The following is a 27,602-nucleotide window of genomic DNA, read 5'->3' as shown; positions in this document are numbered from 1 at the left end:
AATCATAGTGAGCCGCTCGTTATGATCTAGATTGAGTAAACTCATTGCAACAAAACCGCTTACAACACTGCTAATTGATCATACTGGCTTTCTTTTGTTTGACGTGTTTTGATTGGCTGATAATTTGGTCACTTAGCCCAATATGCAGTCAAGCGGTAAAAGGATGTAAATGTATACACGAAGAGGGGTAGAACCAAGTATTCAGTAAGCCCAGAGGGCACGATGGGCCAAATAAAGGCAGATATAGTGATTAAAGCACGAAAGTAAGGACTAACCCGACCTTTTTAAAAAGCACTTGTCCCGGACTAGCAACTTGGAAAATTTTACTTGCTCGACTTCAACGATGACTAGTCTGGGACATCGGGCTATGGGATTTGCTCAGCCCTGACTGGGATCTTTTTAAAACCATGACTTTAGTCTGACTTCTTGAGCCATGTGGGTTGAAAAGAGCCCGTTCAAGGCATCAAGCAAGTTCAAATAATTTAATAAAGAGTATGTATGTATGTATGTATGTATATATATATATATAAAAACTCTGCACTAACAGGTGACAACTTTGAAGAGGGATATAATCTTTGCAGAAAAAGGCAGATAACTGGAACATGAATCAATCATGCATGTGCAATCCTACAAACATCCGGTTCATGAGTTAACTTCCCTTTGTTCACTTACAGAGTCTTAGACAAATGGTAGACACCATCATATCCATAAAAACTTTTATTTTAAAATGACTTTTTAAAATGAAAACATTCCAAAGAAAAACAACAAACTTCCATTTATGTTAAATTCAGATGGTTTCACAATCCTTTCAATAAAACGTAATTTTTCATGAACTTTCAAGGACAAGAAATGACAACCTGCAATTCAGATTGTCATGGTCTTTGCAAACCTTTTGTGGACGAGTGGTTTTACACCTATCCATTTGCACTGTGAGCATTTATTGTATCTTGTCAAGTGGAGGATGCTGGTATGTACTCAGAGAACAAAATAAACAAATATGTTGCCAAAAATCACTAACTGACGGACAGCAGATTAGCATGAACATTGAGCCCTGGAAGGCTGAGGGAAAATGTTGCATAATGAATTCGTAACATCATAGTGATTCATCCTAGGTATGAACAAAACCCATAAAGTGACTTGGAAAATATAAGCAAATGAAAAAGCTTGAATCAAAACTTCATTGCAAATATTCCCTGAGTGCAACAATAACTCCCAGATCAATGGGCAAGTGTAGGCCTAAAATTTAGCATAAATTGCTTGGCAGCTGTAAGGACTAGTAGATCAAGAAATCTGCTAGTCTTGCTAAATTTTCACTTCTTTCCCATAAAACTGCCAGACACAAAGATTTACTAGCCACTAGACTTTTCTATTTAGGAAAATCACAAGTCCAACAGGTATTTACTAGTCTTGGGATAGTGGACACCACACTATGGTTCAATTACTTTCATTAATTACAATAAAAGTTTAATTAGAGTTATGACTGTTCAATTACAATTACACATTAGTGATACTCAACTACAAATATAGTGCAATTGTAATTTAGCACTCATTTAAACCAATTACACTGTAACTGAACCCAAGTGTGAATCCCACAGTAGACCAAGTAAAATCATTTATATACTGTTGTCCTATCTAAACTTTGGCTTTACTGCCTATTCTATATTACTTTCTATATTGTTAGCCTAACACATATTAGTTACGATAAATGTGCATTTTCTCAATTTTTATAAATTATTTGGATTAAAAAACAAAATTTTCTTTGGTTTTGTAATTAACTCATAATTGAGCAGTAAAGCAGTACTAATACCTCAATATACAGTGGTGTCAATTACAAGTTAATTACAAAATATGCAAATCTAGACCTTCAATTATAATCACATACTATCAGTGATGTTCAATTATAATCACAACCAAAGGAAGATTGTACTTAATTTAATTATTCCAATTACATGAACCCAAGTTTGGTGGACTAGCATTAATTTCATGTCCTGCAAGCAGAAATATCACGAAGTGAATTGCGTAGCTTCATCAATCCCAAGCGTAAAGAAAATCCATGAAGGTGTTTATTATATATAAGCAAATGAAAAAATCGAAGCAAAAACTGCAATGCAAATTTTCTGATGGTGAATAGCGGCAATCATGCATGTGCTAAATAAAATGTCTTAGCATCAAGGTGATTCATGCCAAGCATGATGAGAATCCATTAATGGTTTTAGGAAAACTTACAGAACAAACTGCTAATACCACCATTGCCTGAAAAGAGCTCTGACTGGCTTCAAGATCCAGTCAAACCACTATATAAAGGGCACTCACAGTCAAACCAGTTTATAAAGGGCACTCAATGACACAATTATTCCTTTGTGGACAGGTATTCTTCCAACAGGTTCGAAATCAAATAAATGGATTATGATATATTTTGTTTGTGATCAATTGTGATCTATATTTTCTTTGTTCATTAATTTTAAAAGTACAAGGGTTTTCCACAAAATGGGAGGGATCATTTATATACACATACATTTTATGACATCACTGCATATTGAGGTATTAGTACTGCTTTCCAAGCAGTTTGGATTACAATTTCACCTGCACCTTTTTATTGGTTTATAAAGACAAACAAATTTAATAATAATCAAGACAAATATCAATTTCTGAACAAAAAAGTCACTCAAAGTTGTCCTCCCCAAACCACAAATAAACAAACAAAAAACTTCTCAATTCTCGTTCTCTCTGTAGGGATTACAATCAGCATACATTCTCTTAATGCTATTTTGTCATATGATGTATATAATATGGCCCTTATTAGGCAATTAGGTTATATTTACCTTGAATTCTGGTGTAAATGCCAAGCCAGGGGTCATAGGACACCATGCATGGCCACCATGGGTGACCAGTCACCTTTGACCATACTAAATCACCAACTAACCAACGAGGAGGTTTCTCAGCTTCTAAATTAGGTTTCTCCTTTGGAATTTCTGGCTCCAATGTAGGAGCCTTTGCTTTTGTAAGTGGCAGAGTCCCTTGGGGTTCAGTTTCAACAATCTTGGGTTTCCGCTGCCTTTTGTTTTCAGCCTGTCTAGTAGGTGCTGCACTATCTGCCTCCTTTTTGAGAGCAGTTTCACTGGTTTTTGAAGTCAGTACACTCTTAATTTCATTTGAAGCTTGCAATGAGCGCCTACTTCTAGACCTATTGGATGAAACAACAGTTTCATCTGATATTGAGATAATTGGTTTTTCTTTTGTATCTACTGTTGAGGTAATTTCTACTTTAGACTTTTTCTTGCTGTCTGATTTCTTTTCAACTGATGCTATTTTCTCTCTATCATTTTTAGTTTCAGATTTGGCAACATTTTCAATGACCAGTTTATCAGCAGTTTTCTTATCAGTTTCTTCAGACTGTTTTAAGTTTTCTTCTTTCCCTGCCTTATTTTTTTCTTTAGAGTCTTTTTCACTATTATTCTGTTCATTTTCACCTTCTGCTGTTTTCTTTGTGGAAATATTATTTTTCTCAAGCAAGTGTTCCCCCTCAACCAAATCTGATCCTATATGAATAATTTTCCCTGCTTCTTCCACATGCAGAGTGGCTTTCTGGAGAGACTTCGCCTCTGCTTTGGCGCTGCTTTTACTCTGTGCAATCTTTGGATTCCGTGACATCATAGCTATTTGGGGCATGTGATGTCGATATCCAAAGGGGGGTGATAGAGAATCATTGCCATTGACTTGTGGTGCCTTGGCATGGCTTTCTTGCACTTCCTGAGTGGGCAGCACAGGCTTGTTTGTCTCTACCTCCATTCTAGAGCACTCTCATTCTGTGTGCTGGAAAAAAAAACAACTTCTATATTAAACATTTCAAAATAAAATTAAGAATCTTGAAACAAAACTGCCAGTTTATTGTAGACACTATTTTCATTATTTATGGCAGGCAGCAAATCTTTACTCCAACACGCTAATCACATGTCTGTTATTTTGCAAACTACTATTTAAAATACGAGTTCTTTAAATATAAAAAGCGACCTACTTTACTTGTCTCCTGTCATATTTCTATTTAGAAACCTTGATAAGAATAAACATCTCCATCTGAGATATAGATTGTTCTCAGTATGCAGCCTGAGGAGTGCATGCAGTCCAATCAGCACACTGCTCCAGACCATGTGACATCTTGATAAAACAAACAGTATCGAAATGTGAGGCAAAATATATCAGGTTGTACTGCATTATTATAATTACTATCAGATAACATTTTTTAATGGATACAAGTTGTGTGGGTATGGCCCACATAACAAAGAGCTGCAAGTATGGTATCAACATTGCAATTCTGGGCTTTCCTCAGTTACAATGATAGGAATGATGGCACTAAAATATAATCTGTGTAGATCGATGTGGTTTCTTGGAGTTTCTCCCATTTCAAGTTCCCTCAGCTAGCAATTTTTAAAAATATACATTTTAGGAATAATGATAGTCTTTAAGTCATCTTCATAATAAAAAAATGTGAAGAAAAATATGAATGATGTTGTATTATACAGTGCAACCCCTGATATAACGTGGTCGTGGCATGGTTCTCGAAATCTCGTATATTCATTCTCACATGAAAAAATATTTTTTGTTCAAAGTTTATCATCATTATGGGGAAGAGATCACATATGAATTCGAATTTAATATGAACGTGGCGTGGTTCCTGCAATTTTAATTACATGTATTTTTCTCGTATCAGGAACTTTTTTCTTCTTCTAAGTATGAGAAATAGTGTGTAAAACATTTATTATCATTCTGGGGAAGAGTTCGCATATGAATTTTAATACGATCGTGGTGTAGCTTCTGAAATTTAACAATATCACCAGGTTCTTGAAGCATTATGCCAAAATAAACATTGGAAATGTTACTTGTTACTGATCCATGAGTAAAGCCAGTAAGTCGTCTTTGTGATTGTCTTCAATTAATTCTGTATACAATCGTTGCTCAAACAATAGCTGACATGTTTCTTCTTTACCTGCATACACAACCAAGCAGCAGACAATGCGGTGTTTGATATGAAGGGTATGAAATTGTACATGCGTGAGCTTAAATTTTTTTTGTATATAAAAGTGACTTGTGATCATTGCAGGTCTACTGCACTTAGTTCACCAAGCAAAAAAAAAAAAAAAAATGACGCATTTACCTAATATATGGTTGGGTTATGTGCGTGTGTGTGTGTTGGGGAGGGGGGTGTATAATAAAAGTGGGCACAAAAATATGTGCTTTTGATCAAATGAAGATAAACTAGTCTGAAAAAGACTTGTATAGCGACAACTTACATTTCTGTAGTACAATCCATAATCTGTTAAGTACTGTACATGTATACAAGAAATCCATGAACAGAGATCATGTTATAAAATCCACGATTCATGTCCCATTAGAAAACAAACACATATAAAAAAATTAGCAGTCCTCATTTTCATCAATAACCAATTGTCACTAAACAATTCACTACAACTGTCACAAATAGTGTGTGGCTATAGTTGTTTACATGCTACATGTCATTTGGTCAACTGTAGCAGTTATTGTTAATGCCTTCAAAAGTTGGTCATTTGTATTTAGTCCCGGTAACATGACTATTAGGCAGATCAACAAAATCTCCATTTTTTTAAAAAGCTATTTCAAGCAGTGGAGCAATGCTGCCTTCCAAAAGAAGAAAAAAAAGGCCAGGTGTTTGACAGGGATTACTACTGAAAATGTGTGTGTTCCAAAGGATTTAATTCTATGAGTTAAAAGATAAAGCATTTTACTTACTATCCACAAAGATCATTGTAAATAAATACATTTATCCCGTCAATCTCCACTGACAGAAATGTCACAAAAGAAAAATTTGTTTTTTTTAAAAAAAATGCCAAGACCTCATAACATACAATACTCAGGCCAGATGTCAGAATAAGCAGATTATGATATAATGACACACTGTTAAAAGATGATATTGTCAATATGAACAAAGAATTTGTTTATCTAACAATAAATAAATTCAAGCGCATTTTATATCAATTCTAAGGCTTCCTTTCATGGAATATTACTCCAAACCCAAGGTCTTGTATACAAGTTTAAGGAGCCAACAATCTTGCACACAAAAAACTTGCCAAATAGTGTATCTTATTGTCAGTAAGGAAAATAAATCGCAACTTGTGACATTGGTGATGCCAACATGATCAATGAACAAACTTTTCGCAAGAATATTTTTTTTACTTTTAAGAAGAAAAAACTTTTTCTATATATGAGAAAAATAAATGTACATCAAATTACACTACAATCGTCTCATATTTGAGTTCATACATGATCTCTTCCCCTAAATGATAAACTTTTTACATGTCACTACATGTACTTTTAAGAAAACAAAAAATTTCGCATATGAAAAAATAAGCATTTCATACCAAGAAAATAGTTCTATTCATCATACTGCTTGAAAATTTTTATCATGAGATCGAAAACCAATTACTGGTGGAAAGAAAATCTCAAGCATCCCTCAAGGCCCAGACAACTCCAGTGCAAACATGAAAACCATGACAAAGAAAAAGTGTAATCCAAGTTGACTGCAACACAGGGATCATATGAAACAGGAAACCAGACTAGCATTGGCAATGTTATGACGGAGTAGCTTCCCCTGATCTAATGAGCTCTAATGCAATTTCTATTGAGCTCATTAAGATGTCGTCCAGATGTTTAACGTCAATGCTTGTTGCTTTAGAAAGTGATCACCAGATTAAAATGTCTTGGACTAAGAATCATTAGCAAAGAAAGTGAAAGAAGCAGAACACTGATCAAATTTTGATGAAAATGGAGAAATAATTCCCTTGACTTTAATACGGCACATCCATTAAGATTACTGGTGTGACATCTGATTGCATGAATGCGAAGACTGCAAAGGTTAACAATTCTTTCTTGACAGGGTTTAAAAATGTTAAAAAGATCTGCCCTTGTTCGCCACAAGATACCTGGAGAACACATCATGACCCAAGACATTCTTTCACAACAAAGAAATCAGTAAACTTGCTGAGACAAAAGCGTTATTTAGATTACAAAGTCAGAGGGTCATTGCAGATTTTGTTGGTTTTTAACTTGCTGCAATAAAATAAAGATCTTAAAGTTCAAGTGTAACTTATTAGAAAGAAGATTAATCATTAGCCTTTTTGGATAAATGTTCTCTAGGACGAAGTACAATGAAGCCGATGATAGCACACATTTTATGACAGGCAGTAAATTAACAGCCATTTAGTTAAAAGAACTGGCTTTTTGTATTGGCTTATATGTAATCTGTTGGTCTATAATATTGCTACAAAAAGTATATAAGGAGACTGTTAAAAGTGCGACTTTAAACTAAAAGAATAGCAAATAAAATTATTATTTGAATAGGACAATGCAGTTGTTAATTGTGTATGTTGGTTTATTTGTATTTTTATAGACAGAGAGAGAATATGTTGTGTAACTTGCAATATCCTATTTCAAGCTGAACATTTTTCAGTACAGTTTTGACTCCCCCATTTTTTATTTGACCCCCCAGTTCTGACAAGGTTGGGTTTTTTAACCTCAATTTTACACCCCTGGGGGATACATTGGCTTTTAGAAGCAATCTTTTCTAGAATACGGTCTGAAAGATTAATGGGATGTCAATAAAAATAAGAAAATTTAATTTTTTTGGAGGGGGACATACAGAAAATGCGTAATCCGCATTCGTTTGCACATAAGGCATAATTTAGTGAGAAAAAAAAACCCATAATGGTTGTATGCATGCCAGTAGTCTAAGCGGTTCAAGTCCATCTTGGATGTGGGATGTTGCAGGTTTGAACCCCGACAGATTTATACCAAAGATTTCTAAAAGTTTTACCAGCAGCCTCCTTGCTTGGCACTCAGCATTAATAAGAGGTTAGAGTTAGGACTGGTATTCAGTATGTCCCTTTACCCTCATTTGTGCTTAATAGCCCCCCCCCCTCCTAATTTTGTATTTGTGCCCCAGTTTTTATAACAAAGTTTTTTTTTTTTTACTCAGTCAGACCACCAGTTCTCACACCAATGAGATTTTTGAGTCTTGCACCCCTAGGGGATACACTGCTGGTATTCCTGGTGCCAGAATATGACTGGGTGGAACTGGGTGGGACAGGAAGCTACATGTCTGTAGCATGATGCCCCAGTGCTAGACATCACTATGAATTGCCATACTGCAAACATTGTAGTGATATGACTGAAAAATTTTAAAAGCTATGTTAAAATTCCGAATTACACACACCCATTACTGGGCCCCTCTTGTATTATAAGTGTGCTGCTTATCAGTCCTAACCCAAAAAAAGTATATAATTGTCCTGAAAGATACCTCGAGAGAGCCAACAAAATCCACCATTTTTCTACTGACATTGTCAAAAGACGCTGCCTGTCTCTGGCTAGTGGATTTTAAGTGAAAGTGATTTTTTTTAAAGCGATTTTTCTTCCATGGGATTGTATCTAAAAAAATGCTATAAGCACTCAAGTAAGTGGACGATGCATAGCACCAGGACCCTGAGGTAAACATTACCTTATGTGAAAATATTTTTAGCCAAACAAGTTAATTTAATGACTTTCTTCATATTTAAAGTACAGAAATGTAAGTGCTGTGTCAATAGTAAAACTTAATTATAAATATTAATTATACATGTATACAATTACATTTTTCAGCCATGTACTCGCATATACTACTTAAAATTTACTCTTTTGTCCCCCTCACAAAGTGCCACATTCCACAGAAAATTATACCCGTTTAAAAATCTCGTTTGTGGACTAGTGTTTCATAGGCTTTTGATTATAATTTTTGAACTGAAAAAATGCCACCGTTAAGTGCATCCATTTCTTGCTCAAAAGCACACCAAGTTATGACGATACTGCTTCTGATTATTACACAGCACCCCCCCCCCCCTTTTTTTTTTTATAACCAAGACGTTTCATGGACATACTCATACAATGAAAGCTAAAAAGATGGACAATTTAAACAGTCGCAATGTATGCATAAACAACAAATAATTTTATACCAGGTTTACAGACATGATCTTTCACCTAGGAATTAAAATCTCCAAAACGATCTAATATGGGCTTCGGGTGCACAAGCGGCCATTTTGTCACGATAAAAGCAACACACGAAAGCGCCAAACCGATGTCTCATTTGAAACACACTTCGATTCGTCACTAGTACAATATCAATAAACACATACACGAAAAAACTGGAGATTTGAACTAAATATTGCAATTGCATTGGTTGTGTAACCAAACTTCTCTCACCGGAAGAAATTTATAAACCTGCAATCTCACTTCCTATCACTGGGAACACATCGATGAACCCTCTCCAAGTGACCCACAATCGGAAATTTTCGGCGGGAAAATATAATCAAATTAGATTGGCTGAAAAGTACGTCGAAAATTGCCGAATACTAGGGAGTGCGCGCGAAATGTATACCATTAAGAAAATGTTTTCATTTTGATGTATTAAATAACAAATAATGAAAGAAATTAAAATAAAACACAAATATTATAAGTTTCTATAGGTTTAAATCTGACTTGAAACAACTATTTTTACCATAAACTGGACTAACCTCTTTTAAATATCACTTACAAACTGTATATCAACAGTGATCTATTAAATATTAAAGCATGTAGTTAAACAAAAGAAGTTTTTCCAATTCTGTTGGATGCAAATAATGATTACAAACCATCTGGTACATAGGCCATAATACCATTACTGATGTATAGACTCTTTGCAAGGTTTGGCAGCACAGACTGTCAGACAGATTAAATAAACAGCGAGACAAACATATTAGATGATCAACAAGCAGATCTATGCATTATACAAATTTGTAAACATTTAATAAAAAATAAATTGCCGTCTTTACAGATCCATAAGCAGAAAGAATAAAGTCAGGAGATTGTTGATAACCCTGTATTTGTAAACTTTTATAAAAATTTCATTTATGCCACAACACTCGCTTCTGTTATCTTTGAATATGATATTATAATAATTTAATTTGGGAATGGAAATAATGTACATTTAAAAATAATGTATATCAAAGTGAACAGAAAAATCTATCTATTATCTATCTTTTTTTTCTATCTATCTCTCTATCTATCTATCTATCTATCTATCTATCTATCTATCTATCTATCTATCATCATCATCATCATCATCATCATCTTCATCATCATAGCTTAAAAAATTATTCACCAGAAATATTATTTTAAAATGGGGGGAGCCAAAGTGGGGCCTTGTTTTGCTTCAAATGGTTGTTGTTGTTGTTGTTGTAGGGTTTAACGCCATTTTTCAGCACACGATAGGCCATACATGGCAGCCAGTATTAATGGTGGAGGAAGAACCCGGGAAAACCCCATAAAGAACCATCGACCCATGAGAAGCTACTGGCAAGTTTTCTTACATACCCACATTAGCCAAATACGAGACTCGAACCCACGCAGACAGAGGTGAGATGGCAGTGATTCGTAACGGAGAGCGCTTTAGACCACTCGGCCACTCGGGGCCCCTGCTTCAAATGGTATAATTCCTCTGTTTTTAAACTGAAAAGTGTACTATTTTTACTGGAAAAGGAGGTTCCAGCTGAAGCTATAAACATGCCCATTTCATAGAGGAAAAAAGTCCTTTCCCGTGTAAATAAATGCACCATTTCTTTAAACGTTGAGAGAGAGAGAGAGAAATCTTACATTATATTCAGAACAGAGCTATTTTACTTTTGAGAAGACAAACAATAGAAATATAAAATATATTTCAGCTATAAAATAAGAGTCATCACAATTAATCCAAGACAGGGAGAAAATAATGAATTACCATCAATGTATATCTTGTTAGTGTTGAATACAATTAATTATAATAATGGATGTCTAATGCTTCCTTACTCACGTTTGGCAATCTCAACTCTGACCAGCTTTCTCTGTTATTATGTCATGATGCTTGGTTCTAAACATGGTTGTGTGTCACACTGCTAACCAAATCAAGAGCACAAATAGTGTATGTCTCTGATGCACAACCAGTCAGACGTTGTTGTTCTTGTTATAGGGTTTAATGCCCTTTTTCAGCACAAGATAGACTATACATGGTGACCAGTATTAATGGCGAAGGAAGAACCCAGCTAAACCCTGGAAAGAACCACCAACCACAAGAAACTACAGGCAAGCTTTCTCACATACCCATAATGGCCGAACCTGAGACTGAGACCCACACAGACAGTGGTAAGATGGCAATGATCTGTAATGGTGAGCCCTTTAGACCACTTGTCCACTTGTCCACTTGTGGTCCCTAAAGACAAAAAGGAACTCATTTAGCAAGCTAAATTGATTGGACCCAAACATATATATAATGAAATTATTAGAACTTATTTGATACAGGAATGAGTAATCTGAGGAATCTGAGCATCAGAATAAAACAAGAAGAGGTGCCAACAATAGTCTGGTGAGGCTGATAACAAATTACATCTGCCATCAATACTCATTAATAAGCCCAACTGCAAACAATATAGATCCTAATCTGTCATTGCATAATGCACTGGTAGATTATAGTATATGTTATTTGTTCTGCTGAATATCCCCCAACCCCAACCCCCAAAAAACAAATTCACAGAGATATATGTCTGTGTATTATGGAATGGCAGATCTGCGTTTGTCCAGTTTGTAGTTGGACTTAATTTACAGGCAAGTATGCATAGTAATGTAACCAGGTAGCTGAAGCAACCATAGACATCTGCAGAGGAGGGGTGCAGTTGCTCCTCTCTGAAAAATCCATTTCTGAAGTATACAAATATATCCTTTTGATTTTGGCCCCCCCCCAAAAAAAAAAAGATTTCCATGGATTTCATAAATATTTTCAAGATAGAATATCTAAATGACATCATCATTAGAGTAGTTATGAAAATGAAATCGGGGCCCCGAGTGGCCGAGTGGTCTAAAGCACTCTCCGTTATGGATCACTGCCATCTCACCTCTGTCTGCGTGGGTTCGAGTCTCGGATTCGGCTAATGTGGGTATGTGAGAAAGCTTGCCAGTAGCTTCTCGTGGGTCGGTGGTTCTTTCTGGGGTTTTCCCAGGTTCTTCCTCCACCATTAATACTGGCCGCCATGTATAGCCTATCATGTGCTGAAAAATGGCATTAAACTCTACAACAACAACAGCAACAACAAAATGAAATCACCTAGTTTGTTTTGCACAATGACTGAATATGGTTATACTAAAGTTCAATTCAAATAGCTTTTCTGCTGTTTTCTTTCACTGAAAGTAGTATTTTTCAATACCCTTTTGGTATCACAACTGAAAGCAAGGATAGGCACAGATGTGTAGAACCCCCATGTACAACACTACTATTTTAACAGAGAGAGAGAGAGAGAGAGTGATTTGGATTTGGATTTTTTTTTAAAATGTAGCTTTAACAATGTTTCAGTCATATTGCTTGATGTCTGCAGTGTGGCAGTTTATAGTGATGTCTAGCACTGGGGCATCATGCCGCAGACATGTAGCAGGATGTCCCACTCAGTTAAATTATCCTAACACCAGGTTGACCAATCCTTACACTAGCCTCTTAATGCTGAGTGCCAAGTGAGGCAGCTGCTAGTACCAATTTTATGTCTTTATTATGACTCAGCTGGGATTCAAACCCAGGACCTCTTGCATCCAAGGTGAACACTCTAACCACTAGGTCACTGGAGCAATAAGAGAGAGCCTATTTATTTGGCACTGTAAGTCACATTATGTGCTACTGCTTCAATTATATTTCAGCAACTAATTAATTATAACTACAGTTGCAAATAAGGCCATTCATTTTCTTACTGTTGGATTAGGGTACAGGTTTTGTTTCTATGTAACATTTGTGTTTCATAAAGCAAGTACAGTTTAATCTAATACATCTAGCAATTATTTATTGACTGTATTTAAATATTAATTACAATAAAATGCAAGAGCAATCAAAATGAAAAACAATTGCATCACTAAGTATACAAGGGCATGAACACAAGGGACAAAGCTTGGGGGTGGGGAATTGAGATAGTGGTTAGAACAGTTACTTGGACACAATTTAACCAACTTTTTGGGGCAAAGATCTCATTATACCATTGCAAATTACTGTAAAATAACTTAAGTGAGAAAAGAAAAAACCCACATAAATTAAAGAGACAAGAAGGACAAATGAAGTGTGTGTGTATGTATATATATATATATATATATATATATATATATATATATATATATATATAAATGGCATTCTTAAAATGTTTTGAAAAGTCTATTCTGTGTCTTTGATGTCTTCTAAACCCACAGTCTAACACTTGTACACACAAGTCAATTAATAATTAATGACTCTTCTCAGAATGAACTAAACTGATGATTATCTGCTTATGACATAAAACCCATAAAAACTGATTGTTTCATATTTGGGCAGGTAGGGATGGGTGTGGAGTGCCTATGAATTCTTTAAACCCGATTTTAAAAAAATTTCAAGATAATTTATTTCAGCTACTGTGATGGATATAATTTTTATTCTCAAAATCAAAAGAATATTCTGTTCAAGATATTTGGTGGTCTGAAAGTTTGTTCCCAAAATGTCCCATGTCCCTCCTTCAAAAAATTGGTCGGTCACATAGATATTCTTGAGAAATTCCAACCGTGATTGTCATTGTTGTTGCTTCTGAATGTTTGTAGTGACTATAATGATAAGCATTAAAGTCAAAGAGTAACTGACATACCAACAAAATATTTATGGGCTCTATTCTAGGACATGCAATTTCAGGATTTACACACATTTTTAAAAAAAGAGTCCTTCAAAGGGACTGGTGTTCTCAATTTCCAGGAATTAAAGACGAGTCATAGTCATAGTGTTGAAATTTGTAAACAGATTGTCAAAATGGCCACTTTAGCAGCCATATTGGATGTAACATTGGTACAATCTTCATTTAAAATCAAATAGATGTCATAAGAAGTCTCCTGGTGAAAACCCTATGTGTTGATATATGAGGATTAATTCTGGAGTAGTAGCGATAACAAGATTTTCAAGATGGCCAAAACAGTGGCCATATTGAATGTAATGTCATCTCCAATTAAATTTAGGAACAACTAGATATCATAAGTATTTTGGTGAAAATTCCACTCAGCATTACCATGAGTATTAGCAATGATAAGATTATCAAAATTACTGCCATGGTGCCATATTGGATGTCAGACTGGCATGATATTCATTTAGGTCCAACTCGACCTCCTAAGAAGTCTTCAGGTGCAAACCCCACAATAAGTAGCAACAAGACAATTTCCAAGATAGATGTCAAGGCAGCTGTACTAGATGTCAGACTGGCATAATTTTCATTTAGGACTAACTAGACATCACTGGAAGCATTTTGGTAAAAATAAATGGAGTAGTAGTGATAGCAAGATTTTCAAGATGGCTGCTATCATGGCCATATTAGAGATCAGAATAGCACCATTTTCATTTAATGTCCTGTTTAGAAGGAAATGTGTCAAGGTCAAAGGACACAGTTCGCTAATTCTTCTGGCACTACTATATGGAAGCATGTGATATTGATTTTTCATACTTTATTATTTTTAATTTTATTATAAATGGATTAAAATAAATTAAAAAGATGACATAATTTTGTTCATTTAAATCCAAAGTTTTAAATTTAATTTTATTTTCCTATCCTCAGAGTTTTAAAATCTCCATAATTAGGTACAATATACATTTATTTGGCATACAATAATACATAAGGCATGTTGTATGTGGAAGAGGAAATAAGCATAATTCATATATAATCTTAATGCTCCATTTTATTCAAAAACTTGTACACTATAAAATGAAAAAGAAAAAAAAGTTATGTAAATGTTTAAATTTATTTGAAGATACTATTCCCAAGTTCTACATTTGAGCAGAGGGTTCTGAATTGAAAATAAAGTATCCCCTAATTTTCCCCAGTGATAATCCTTGTTATTAACAAAATATGTATATCTTAGGGAAGGTTTAAAGACCCTACCATTATCATTGTTTGGATCTTTGAATCATGGAGTTGATTTGGGTTTGACAGGAAATATTTAAGCCTTTCTGAATCTCATCAAAAACTGATAGTAATGCATGGATATTTTTACTTCCTGAATGGGAGAGTTACATTTTTAAAAAGGTTAGGTAATACTGTTTGTATATTTTGATATTTTATAATTTCAAGAGGGCATATTTAGAAAACAGTAATTCCTTTGCTGTGAAAATTCATGACTGTATCTTGAGGACAGGTAAAACCTTTGTATTACTTCAGGTACATTTCTCCTAAAGCAATAATTTTCATCAGCTGTTAGCTTCAGCCATCACGTTGTTTTCCTAGTTGTGATAAATACATAACTTTCAGTTTAAGCCGATGAAAGACGTCGAAGTGTATGTATTTGCACTGAGCCTTCCTCATTTTCAGTGGTGCTCCATAAATGTGAAACTGCACAATAATTCATCCTAATGAAATCTAGGACTACGCTCTTTGCTTTAAATCCTAAGGAAAATTAAAAGTACAGTCCCAGATTTGCAATCGCACAATGCATCCAGATATTAGGTTCTCAACATGATGATACCACCAGATTTCCCATCAGATAATGCCCCAGGAAATCTGAGTCTACACTGTATGGATCTGTTGGCTCAATATATGAATACAAATCTGGGTCTACAATGTATGGATCTGTTGGCTCAATATGTAATACAAATCTGGGTCTACAATGTATGGATCTGTTGGCTCAATATATGAATACAAGTCTGCATCTACAGTGTATGGATCTGCTGGCTCATTGTATAAAGGTAAGTCTGGGTCCACACTGTATAGATCTACTATCTAATGATACAAAGGCATATCCGAGTCTACACTGTATAGATATAATGGCTCATGATACAAAGGCAGATCTGAGTCTACACTATAGATCTGCTTGCTCATTGTATAAAGTAAATCTGCATTTATACTCTATGGACCTGCTGACTGATGATAGAGAGATCTGGGTCTATACTGTATAGATCTGCTGGCTCAACATATGAATACAAATCTGGGTCTACAATGTGTCAATCTGCTGGCTTAACATATTAACTCAGTTTGGGTCTACAATGTGTGGATCTGTTGGCTCAATATATGAATACAAATCTGGGTCTACAATGTATGGATCTGTTGGCTCAATATATGAATACAAATCTGGGTCTACAATGTGTGGATCTGTTGGCTCAATATATGAATATAAATCTGGATCTACAATGTACGGATCTGGTGGCTCAATATCAGAATACGATTTTGGATTACAATGTATGGATCTCTTGGCTCAATATATGATTACAAATCTGGGTCTACACTGTATCGGTCCATTGGATTGATATATGAATACAAATCTGTGTCTACAATGTGTGGATCTGTTGGCTCAATATATGAATACAAATCCAGGTCTACAGTGTATGGATCTGCTGGCTCATTGCATAAAGGTAAGTCTGGGTCAACACTATATGGATCTACTGGCTCATGATACAAAGGCAGATCTGAGTCTATACTGTATAGATATACTGGCTCATGATGCAAAGGCAGATCTGAGTCTACACTATATAGATCTGCTTGTTCATTGTATAAAGTAAATCTGCATTTAGACTCTATGGACCTGCTGGCTCATGATACAGAGAGAGATCTGGGTCTATACTGTATAGATCTGCTGGCTCAACATATGAATGAAAAATGGGTTTACTCTGTATGGATCTGCCGGCTCATTATACAAAATAAGAACTGGGTGTACACTGTATGGACCTGCTGGCCAATTATACAAAGTCAGAACGGGGTCTACACTGTATGGACCTGCTGGCTAATTATACAAAGTCAGAACGGGGTCTACACTGAATGGACCTGCTGGTTCATTATACAAAATAAGAACTGGGTGTACACTGTATGGTCATGCTGGCTAATTATACAAAGGTAGAACTGTGTGTACACTGTATGGACATGCTGGCTCATTATACAAAATAAGAACTGGGTGTACACTGTATGGACCTGCTGGCCAATTATACAAAGTCAGAACGGGGTCTACACTGTATGGACCTGCTGGCTAATTATACAAAGTCAGAACAGGGTCTACACTGTATGGACCTGCTGGCTCACAATACCAAGACAGACCCGAGTCAATGCTGTTTGCAGTTAGATACGTGCTAATGCTTAAAGATGTATGGGATGTTGGGAAAAGTTGTACTGATGTGCTACTGGTGCAGAAGAAAAAGATAATTGAGTAAAAACAATATCAATGTTTTAAAATTCATTGACAGCTATCTTTTTAACTGGTAAGAGCTCAAGATCATTGCATATGTAAATTGTGTGACCTTTACCCAGAGATGTCATTTCAACTTTTTTCGGGGGGGGGGGGGTACTTGATTTAGGTGGGGGGAGGGCAAAACTTGATGGGCTTGTTAATTTTCGTACATAGGCAACAGCAATTTTACATTTTACAGCACGTGCAAATTCGGGGGGGGGGGGGGCAAATCCCCCCTGCCCCCCCCAATGACAACCCTTCCTTTACTCCAATGTCAAAAGGTTGAGTGAAAATGTCTTACAATGACTTTGCTTCATGAGTCAGCCAGTGTATGAATAAAATCCATCACCAGGGATGAGGATATACAAGCAAATAATTTGTTTCAAACCAAAGCCATAACAAATATTCTAATACTGTGACCGTGACACCAAGGGTATAAGCACACATAACAGACTGAATTGTGTTAGTTTCATAATGAATCACTCCAAGTGTGAACAAAATCTATCTTGCTGCTTAGGAAATATAAACAAATAAAAAGCGGTAACCAAAAATGTAGCAAAAAGTTAACTGACCATGACATTTTCTCGACCTTTACTATAGTGGTGAGAGCCCATTTTGAAGAATGATTTGCCTTAGCTTCTTTTCTGATGAAATTTCATCATGAGGTTTAGAAAATGCAAGAAAATGAAAAATGTTAACCCAAACTTTAATGTATATTTTCTTTGAATGTGACCTTGATCTCGTGGTCAAAGAGGCAAGTGTACATGTCAGTGAATGTATTACCTTACCTTTCATAATGAGTCATCCTAAGTATGAAGAGTTCCATCAAGGAGTTTAAGATGTTATTAGCAAATTTAAAAATTATAACCAAAATCTGAATGACTGTGACCTTGCCTCAAGTGATAAGAACACGTTTTGCAGAATGATCTGTCTTTGCTTCATCAATCCCATGTCAAAAGAAAATCCATCATAGGTTTTATGCAAATGAAAAAATCCTTAACCAAAATTTTCATGCAGATTTACTTTGCATGTGACCTTGATCCCAAGGTCAAAGGGCAAGTGACCATGTCACCAAAAGAATTATCTTCCAAGAAATATTTAACCAAAAACTTACAACAGATTTTTTTATGATTGTGACCTTGACTCCTGTGGTGGGAGGAAGTTTTGCAGAATGATTTCTCTTAGCTTTATAGATCCCATGTTGGAAGAAAAATGATCCTGTCAGTTAGGAAATATAAGCAAACAAAGAAAAACAACTAAACCAAAACCTTAATGCAAATGTGATCTTGACCCCATGTTCATAGAAATGATCAAGCATCTCATAAAATGAACATATTGCTTTAACTTGATAATGAATAATGCCAATTATGATAAGAATATATCAAAGTGATAAGGAAATACCAATTTTTTTCTGGTAAATAAGTTTCTTTAACACATTAATCCCTGGAGGTTTTTGTCGTTTTTGCCAGAGGTCATCTATGGTCTCCTACGTTATGTGTGACAGCTTCAAGATAAACCACATGGAGATTAGACTCCATCTGTCAGGGGAGCAGCTTCAAAAGTTAAACATTGTTCCCTCCCACAAATGCAGTGCAAGTTGCAAAGCCATGCCTTTATAGATGTCCAACGACCCAGGAAGGTAACTTCTAGTGCCATGGCTATAGGTCCTACCAGGATGAGCTGAACCTGTTGGGACGAATGATCTCCAGATAAAAGCAGGAGAAATGACCTCCATCCCACAGCATGGAAAAGGTCAGTTATGTCAGTTTTGCTGAAATGTAATGCATGCAGAAACTGCCCTAACTTTTGTTAGATGAAATGTATAGAAGACTCATTTGATTTGGGATAAATTCCTTTTTTTGGAACAAATAACCCATTTTATCCTGGATAAATGTGTCTGTGCTGTATTGTCCTTTCCCATTTTGAAGAGTAAGATGAGGTGTTATCTCCCATGATACACTGGCTTGGTTCTTTCTAAGTACCACTTCAGAGCTAGCACTCAATGATTTTGTGATGAAGCATGAAGACTAGACAGGTATTTCATTACAAAAGTCCAATTCCCCATGAATGGGTGCTCGTTCTTGGCGATGAAAGCAGGGGCTGTCATCAGTTATAATGTCTCATATCCTGCAAGTAGGTCAACTGATAAAGCATGTGTCTCTCTAATTTTGCCAGCCGTTGCCAGTGCATATAGGAAGCACCCATGATAGAACCACATTAGGCAAAAAAGCCAATGCCTTTGGGCATGTGAACTCAAAATTGACAGCAGATCATAGAGGTCTTGTTTGATATCAAATCTTCCATGATCACTCAGCATGTTGGAGAGAGCATGTGATGGTAGCCTATTATTGTGACTGGTGCTAACAGTTTCTCATCAAAGTAGGAAGTTAGCTACATGTAGCTAGGTAATGATGCGATCAGTGGCATAATGTGTTCATACTCACACCACCGTGCAAACATTCTCCTTTTCACACGTATACTTCTGGTAGAGGCCTGTCTTGCTCAAGCAATTTTCTCCAGCACTTGATCACAGAACTGTTTGTTTGTGAGGGCTAGTGTAATATAATCCAGATGTGTAGGCTGAACAACTCTGGATTGGGATGGAATGCCTGCTGTCATGGTTGCTTGAGCAAAGGAAATGTATCTTTTTCTGTGATTTTCAGTTGATATATTGATTAGGTCATTGTTCCATGATTTTTTCCATTTACACGGAGAAATCAGGACAGTCACATATATATATAACTACGAAGTGGACACTAACACTAATACTGAAAACTTACTTGAATGTATCCAGTAGAAATTGTACAGCAAAATTATGAGTATCACACAAAAGGCCTGTACTTATTTAAATACAGCTATGGCAATGTGAGGGGATACACAAGTGACCCATGTAGGTACCTACCAAGGGCAGTGTGTGATAATGTCAAAGTAATGATGCTAAAAAACATAAAGTTTTAAAACATAAAGAAAGATAAGAAAAGTTGGAGATTTATAAATGGAGTATAGTTGCTTCCTGTGGGTTGTTGTTTCTTCCTGGGGTTTTGCTGGGTTCTTCCTCTACCAGTTATGCTGGCCGCCATGAATAGACTATCCTTGCCACCATGTTGAGCCTATCTTGGTCTGACAATGGCATTAAACCTCAAAACAACAATCCAAATCCTTCCAGGGAAGAACAGTGAAAACAACTGGTTAAGACAAGAATTAGATGACTCAAGGAAAGAAATTAAAAAGTTAAAGGAAGAAATTACAAGTGCAGGAGATCACTCAATGGAGGCCATAAAGATCAAAAATTACAATGAACAATACTCAAGAAAAAAATAACTTGAAAATCTTCAACTTACCTGAGTCACGAAATGAAAATATCAGATCAAAATTTGCAGAGATGTGATGAATGTAACAGGGCAAGAAGTAGATGACAGGGATATTCTTGCAATACGTCAAATCCCTGGGAAAAGAGGTGCCCCAAAACCACTGATTGTGAAATTTTGGAATACAGAATCCAAAGTCAATACAGTGTACTGCTAAGAAGAAAAGTGCGTACATATTTGTGTGTGATTTGGATTTTTTAATGGAGCTTTAAAAATTTTTAGTCATATTGCTACAGTGTCTGCCGTGTGGCTTTCTCTTTAGGTCTCTAAATGCTGGATACAAAATGCAACATTTTCAGAATTTAAGTCGCAGGCAATCATTATTTGCATTCCAAAAGAAGATAATGACAGAAAAGTCATTGCAAATTGGAGACCAATTTCACTACTTAATGTGGATTACAAGACTGCTTCATCATCAATTGCCTCTAGGGTGAAAAAAGTCCTCCATGTTATCAGTGACAGTCAAAAAGGTTTTATTAAAATGAGATTCATTGGTGAAAATACAAGAATTTTGTATGATCCGATGCAGTATCTTGTGGAAGAAAAAATGAATTTGGCCTAATCCTACTGATAGACTTCAAGAAAGCTTTTGACCCAGTTGGATAGAACTTTCTGGAGAATGCCATGAAATCTTTCGACTGTGTGGAATCTATTTGTCAGTGGTTTAGAGTACTCTGCAATAAATACAAAATATGAGTCATTTTTAATGGTCATTTATTCCTATTTCTCTATTCTGAGAGAGGCTGTCACCACCCTACTTATTTATAACAGGAGTTGAACTTCTTGCAATAGAACTAAAAAAGAACACAAATATTGCAGGCATTTTCTATAATAAAATGAAGTTCAAATTAGCGCAGTATGCTGAAAATACTTTTATTATTATTTGGTTCTCCATTTTCCTTGGAGACAACAATGCAGATTTTAAACAACTTTGCCTCTGTATCATCCGCTCTGGTGGCCTAAGTTGTTAGAGCATCCTCCTTGGATGCGTGAGGTTGCAGGTTTGAACCTTGGTCAAGTCATACCAAAGACTTATAAAAATGCACCAAATTTAAATATGAAACTTGGTCCAGGCAGCTAGGGTGTGGAATTGGTGTAACTGAATGGTCAAATTCCTTTGTTTTGGCTAAATGATGCTCAAAAGACATAAAACTTGTTACCTTTAATTTTAGATTTCTACACGGAAATATTGCCACAAACCAGTTTTAGAAAAAGATTAATTTATAAGTGATAATGATAAATGCAATTTCTGTAAGAAGGGAACAGAACAAACTGAGCACTTATTCTAAGACTGTTCTGTTACTGAATATTTTTTGGAAATTATTTGTGGAATAGATCCATACTTATGATCCAAATTTTTAAAATTACACAAAAAGATTTCTAGAAATTAACAACTCTGATTATTTTATCGACTTCCTAATTTTGCTTGCAAAATATGTTATGTACAGAGCGCATTGTGCAGACAAATTTTCAAATCCCACCTATCATAAAATGTTCTACCATAATTTGACTAATATGGAAATATAATTACAGATTTTTAACTAGTTTCTGCAACAAGCATTTAAACTGGTTAAAAATGTATCATTAGTTCATAATGCCATCATTAGTTCAAAATGCCAGAAAGGGACTACTTACATATTGATGCAACCTTTTGTGCACTCTGACAATCTGGTATTTTATCTGAGATATGTTATTATTATTATTTCTATAAATATTTATAACAACTGAACTACATATGTTACATTCATAAATTCATGAAGCTTAAGAATCAGTTACACAATACATAAATGTTCTTTGCTTCGCCGTGGCTGTTCATGGAGTGTTTCTTTGATTTTCAAGCTTCATGACTTCAAGAATGCCGTAAAATATAAAGTTCAAGTTTGAAATGATGTCTTTTATCACATATTGTAGAAAGTACTACTGCTGCTGATTACGACGAAGAAAATGATGATAATGGCAATAAAATACAGAGTTAAACCCCAACAAAAGTGACCAATTATAGTGCAACAGAACTGACACCGAAAAGTAATGTTAAGTAAAAATTAACATAAAAGACACAACAATAAAATACATAATGACAGTTTATTATTTTTCACTTAAGTCCATACCCACTGTAGGATGGCGTAAGCAAAGCCAACAAATTTAATTCTTCATATTCTGTAATAGTCCAAACAATGTCATATAACCTAATTTATTCTGCTATGTATATTTGATTTAATTAATGTTTTATTTGATTGTTTGTAAGTTTTATTTTTAATATCATTACATGTCAAAGTAATGTAATTTTGTTTTTACTAGGAATTTGATATTTTGCAGAAAATTCAGTTTGACCCAAATCTTTTCATAAATACCTAAGAACAGAAACACCGTTTCTATTTTTGACTTAGTTCTCAACCTTTATTCAGAAATCACTGAGACAAGTAAACAACTATTTTTGGATTAGATTCTTAAAACTAAGTTCTTATCTTTTCATTTTTACAGTGTTTTTCCAGGGAAATAAATTATTTGTTAAATTTTTCAAAACTTGTTTTCACTCTTTCTTTTGTCATGGTTAATTAGAGCCTAAACAAGTAACAATTCAACATCCTGGGGAAATAAAAAGTGTTTGCAAAATTGATTTTTGGGTTATACCAAATCTGCGTATTTGTGTGACTTTGACAGATGCTCATTTTAACAAGTGATTTTAACTACATATGGATCATCTATAAGTGGAAGTTGTTCATCTTGTTTATAATAGGCATTCCAGACCCGAATCTGTCATTGTATAACATGCCAGCAGATCATGGTCTTGAAATGCAATAAAACCAAAGAAATAGGTCCTGGTCTTACTCAACCAGTCCTCCTTTGTGGCTATATGTGATCTTGACCAAACAATGGTCCAAAAATAAAAAGGTTTCCATTTAATACCAATAAGAGACTTTTCTAAAAAATATTAAAAGTAATTTGATTGGCGACTAAGATTAGGGGAGGTAATCCAACATTATGAGGAGATGATGTTATGTTCTCAAGTCAACTGTCTGAATGAGACATGCCTTCTTCGTCAATGTTTGTTTGAAAATAACATTTAATGATATACTTTTAAGCTTACATTATAATTTTGGTTTGAATAATTGCATAAACAATATCTATATAAATTCTGAGATGATGAGAAATATCTTTGTAGTTTTGCTTGTATAAAGTTTGACTGGAGTGTCTATCAGTTTGGTTTGCTACTTTTCAGGACAGCAACACAAGTTAGTTATTTAGTGCCAAAGGAATTAGAGTATAATGCCTTGCCCAAAGGCACACCACAGTAACTGACCCAGTCTATCAGTTAGATCAATCAATGAATCATTTGACCAGACCCTCACACAAAAATCTCATGGTGTCACATAAGAGTCCTGGTTGAATGAGATTATATGGGATTTAGGTCTCCTCAGTTAACAGCTGAGTATGGAGCAATTACTAATTACCATGTTGAACTGTGCACAACAAGGTAATCAGCAGTACATCCATCCTTATTTATGTTTCTTTTTGGATGTAGAGAAAGAGCTCACTCTTTACAAGAATTATTAACTATGAGTCACTTCTGTTTGGCCCACATATACAGCTGAACCAGCCTTAAAAGTCCCCATGTTAGATTATCTCCTTCCTTAAATGATAAATAATTTTCAAAGTCTTATAAAACAAAATACTGATTAGAAATGAGACAATCACTTATTTTCACTGGTTATATTTATGACTTTAAGACAGGCATGACTATTTATAATACCTCCATCCTTGGGTAAATTTCACACAACAGGACACATATATGCTTCTGCATTTAGTTGAGGCCAGCCTCTTGTATTCCTTTTTCCCACTCCTCTTTTATTTGTATCCATCCATCCATTCATTCATCCCCATCAATGATACAAATGATACATTAGATAAGAACTGTCATACAGTTCATGCTGCAATTCATTATAATTACCTGCTCATGGAACAATAATACATCAACAGTCTCTCCCAATCTGACAAATGATTTTGAGTCAGCACTGACAAATTTAGTGTTGTTATCACAGGCTACATAAAAATGCTACACAAAGCATTGTTTGCTATACATGTAACCTTTAAAGAATTTTTATATCACAAATATTTACATGGATAGAAAATAAAGAAATTATACATGGTGTTTTAACCCTGAGTGCAGTTGATGCAATGGAACATGTATATGTTATTCAATTTGCTGTGGCCAGCCACTCTTTTTTTCTTCATCTTCTTTCTTCCTTTTTTAAACAAATTTTTTAAATACATTTTTAAAAAGGTCATGTAGAGATGACATATTCACCCCTCCTCTCCCAGTCCCTTGATTTGTAAAGACTTTTACTGAAAGTACTCTATAGTCCAGTACTTTAAATTTTTATACTACTTATACTAGTACCGAATGGTCCAGTACTTTCAATTTATACTACTTAAGCAAGTACCCTATGGTCCAGCACTTTCAATTTTATGCTACCTATGACAGTACCCTATGGACCAGCACTTTCAATTTATAATACTTATATTAGTACTCTATGCTCCAGGACACTCAATTTTATATACTTTCTATGTTAGTGCATTAAGGTACAGCAATCTCAATGTATATACTACTTCTGCTGGTATCCTATGGTCCAACACCCTATGTATATACTACTTATGTTAGTACCCTAAGGTCCAAAACTCTCAATGTATATACTATTTATGCTGGTACCATATGGTCCAACACTCCCAACGAATATACTACTTGTGCTAGTGCTTTATGATCCACCACTTAATTGTTTATACTGCCCATGCTAGTACCCTAAGGTCCAGCACTCTCGATGTATATACTGCTTATGCTAGTTCCTTATGGTCCAGCAGTTTCCATTTTTATGCTCTTTATGCTAGTGCCTATGATATACCACTTTCAATCTTTATAATACCTATACTATACAACAAATGTAAAATCCAGACTGCTAGTCTAACATGTGTACCCTCAGGACTACTAGTCTAATATGGCATATCGACTGCTAGCCCAACCTGTGTATCCTCAGGATTGCTAGTTTAATATAGCACATCTGGACTGCAAGTTTAATCTGTGTACCCTCTGGACTGCTATTCTAATATGGCACATAGAAACTGCTAGTGTTACATGTGTACCATCTGGATTGCTACTCTAATATGGCACATACAGATTGCTAGTCTAACATGTATAACATCTGGACTGCTATTCTAATATGGCACATAGAAACTGCTAGTGTTACATGTGTACCATCTGGATTGCTACTCTAATATGGCACATACAGATTGCTAGTCTTACATGTGTAACATCTGGACTGCTATTCTAATATGGCACATACAAACTGCTAGTGTAACATGTGTACCATCTGGACTGCTACTCTAATATGGCACATACAGATTGCTAGTCTTACATGTGTAACATCTGGACTGCTATTATAATATGGCACATACAAACTGCTAGTGTAACATGTGTACCATCTGGACTGCTACTCTAATATGTACCCTCATGATTGATAGTCTAATTAAAGCTGTACCTATTAATCAGCCATACTCATCTTGACATGGCTTGAATTTTGAATCAGAATTAAATAGTGGAAATTAAGGAATAAACATTTGATTTGTGGGTTAATTGAAAGACAATATATTATTCAAAGTAAATACTTTTTAACACACTTTCTGTAAACTACCGCTGATTGTCTGCACACAACAAATTATCAATACCATTCATGCACTCATCCCAATCACAGCAGCTAACCAGCCAATAAGGCCTTGTGTGGCTGTTGAACTTCCAGCATAAACATTAGCAGATAGCTAGGCAGATTAGATAGCTAGCAAAATTTCCAACTACTATGAAACTATGACTCACCATAGTTAATCTGTTCTTTAGCCAGTCCTGCAATGCTAATCAATGAATAGTGGTCGCACGCTGAATGCAAACATACAAATATCAAGCCGCATTGATATTGGCATGCCAGCGCCAGTGACGTTACCCCTGGATACCCCAGCTGCAGAGCTGCTTCAGCCCGCAACTCGCAGCATGGTGCATGCATCCATCCAGCCACGTGGACAACTAAGTAGAAACGTACTTGATTTAAAGCATTGTTTCAAGAGTGCGAATCTACTGGATTATTAATACTGACTAGCGACTGTACACTATTAAATACACTACCAAGCCTATACATAATGTTGAACTCGAAACACTCAAGTTCAGTCTGGAATTACTTCAAAGTAAATGCAGTCGATGAGTCCAAAGCAAATTGCACACTTTGCAAAGCATGTATTTCCAGAGGTGGAAAGGATTCTAAAACTATACGACATCAAATCTTGTCCACGACTTGCGCTGCAAGCACATCGTCAAACATGGCCTGTTTCTGGCAGATAAAAAAGAAAAGGATGCTGTGCAGTTAACCTCTGCAGCTGCAGCAACTCCTCTTACTCAGACTATTGACACCATGCTGGACCAGAAGCAGCCATTTGCATTTGACAACCCTAGAGCTATTAGTTGGCACAAAGCTATTGCAGAGTTCATGGCAGTAGATGTGTAACCGTTTTCCAAAGTTGAAGACATTGTATTTCAATATCTGATGGCCAAGGCATGACCACGCCATAAAATTCCAAGTCGGATGTACTTTTCTACATCTTTGATACCTGACATGCATAAGGTGATACAAAGCAAGGTGCGTGATTTAGTTTCTGCACAATCTGACCTTAGTTTGACCTCTTATGTGTGGTCGACCTGTCCATCGGCGTAGCCTTGTTGAGTCTTACGACTGATTGGCTGACAGAAGACTTTCAGTGGAAACACATGATTTTAGCAGCAATGCCTCTCGATGAATCACACACAGGAGAATATTTGGCAAGCAAACTGGACAAATTATGCAAGGAATACAACATTCCCAAAACTCATATCTATGTTCTTCTGCAGTGCAAACATGGTAAAAGCAATGCGTCTGGATGAAATGGACAGCATCATTTATTTTT

At 35.5% G+C, this 27,602-nt stretch overlaps 1 protein-coding gene across 5 annotated transcripts in view; it reads right to left on the bottom strand.

Annotated features, from left to right (window-relative positions):
- The window catches only part of LOC149795564 (histone-lysine N-methyltransferase NSD2-like), a 76,497-nt gene extending 67,149 nt beyond the window's left edge, over positions 1-9,348 (bottom strand). For 3 of the 5 annotated variants that reach the window (XR_016422356.1, XR_016422355.1, XM_089965392.1), the window contains exons 1-2: positions 9,262-9,348; positions 2,823-3,813 (exon numbers count right to left, since the gene is read on the bottom strand). Coding sequence is in view for 3 of the 5 variants with exons in the window: in XM_089965392.1 (XP_089821518.1) it covers positions 2,823-3,789 (967 nt within the window). In the remaining 2 variants the exon portion in view is untranslated. Of the gene's footprint in view, positions 1-2,822; positions 3,814-9,014; positions 9,165-9,261 lie in introns of those variants that run through there. The other 2 variants (XM_089965394.1, XM_089965393.1) reach the window with 2 other exon arrangements.
- Positions 9,349-27,602: the final 18,254 nt, after the last annotated feature.

This window comes from Sinohyriopsis cumingii, chromosome 7 (genome assembly GCF_028554795.1).
Source record: "Sinohyriopsis cumingii isolate HCF-2022 chromosome 7, ASM2855479v2, whole genome shotgun sequence".
In the NCBI taxonomy this organism is placed as follows: domain Eukaryota; kingdom Metazoa; phylum Mollusca; class Bivalvia; order Unionida; family Unionidae; genus Sinohyriopsis; species Sinohyriopsis cumingii.
The sequence above is the reverse complement of the archived record's forward strand: the minus strand, read 5'-3'. Positions and strand labels throughout refer to the sequence as shown.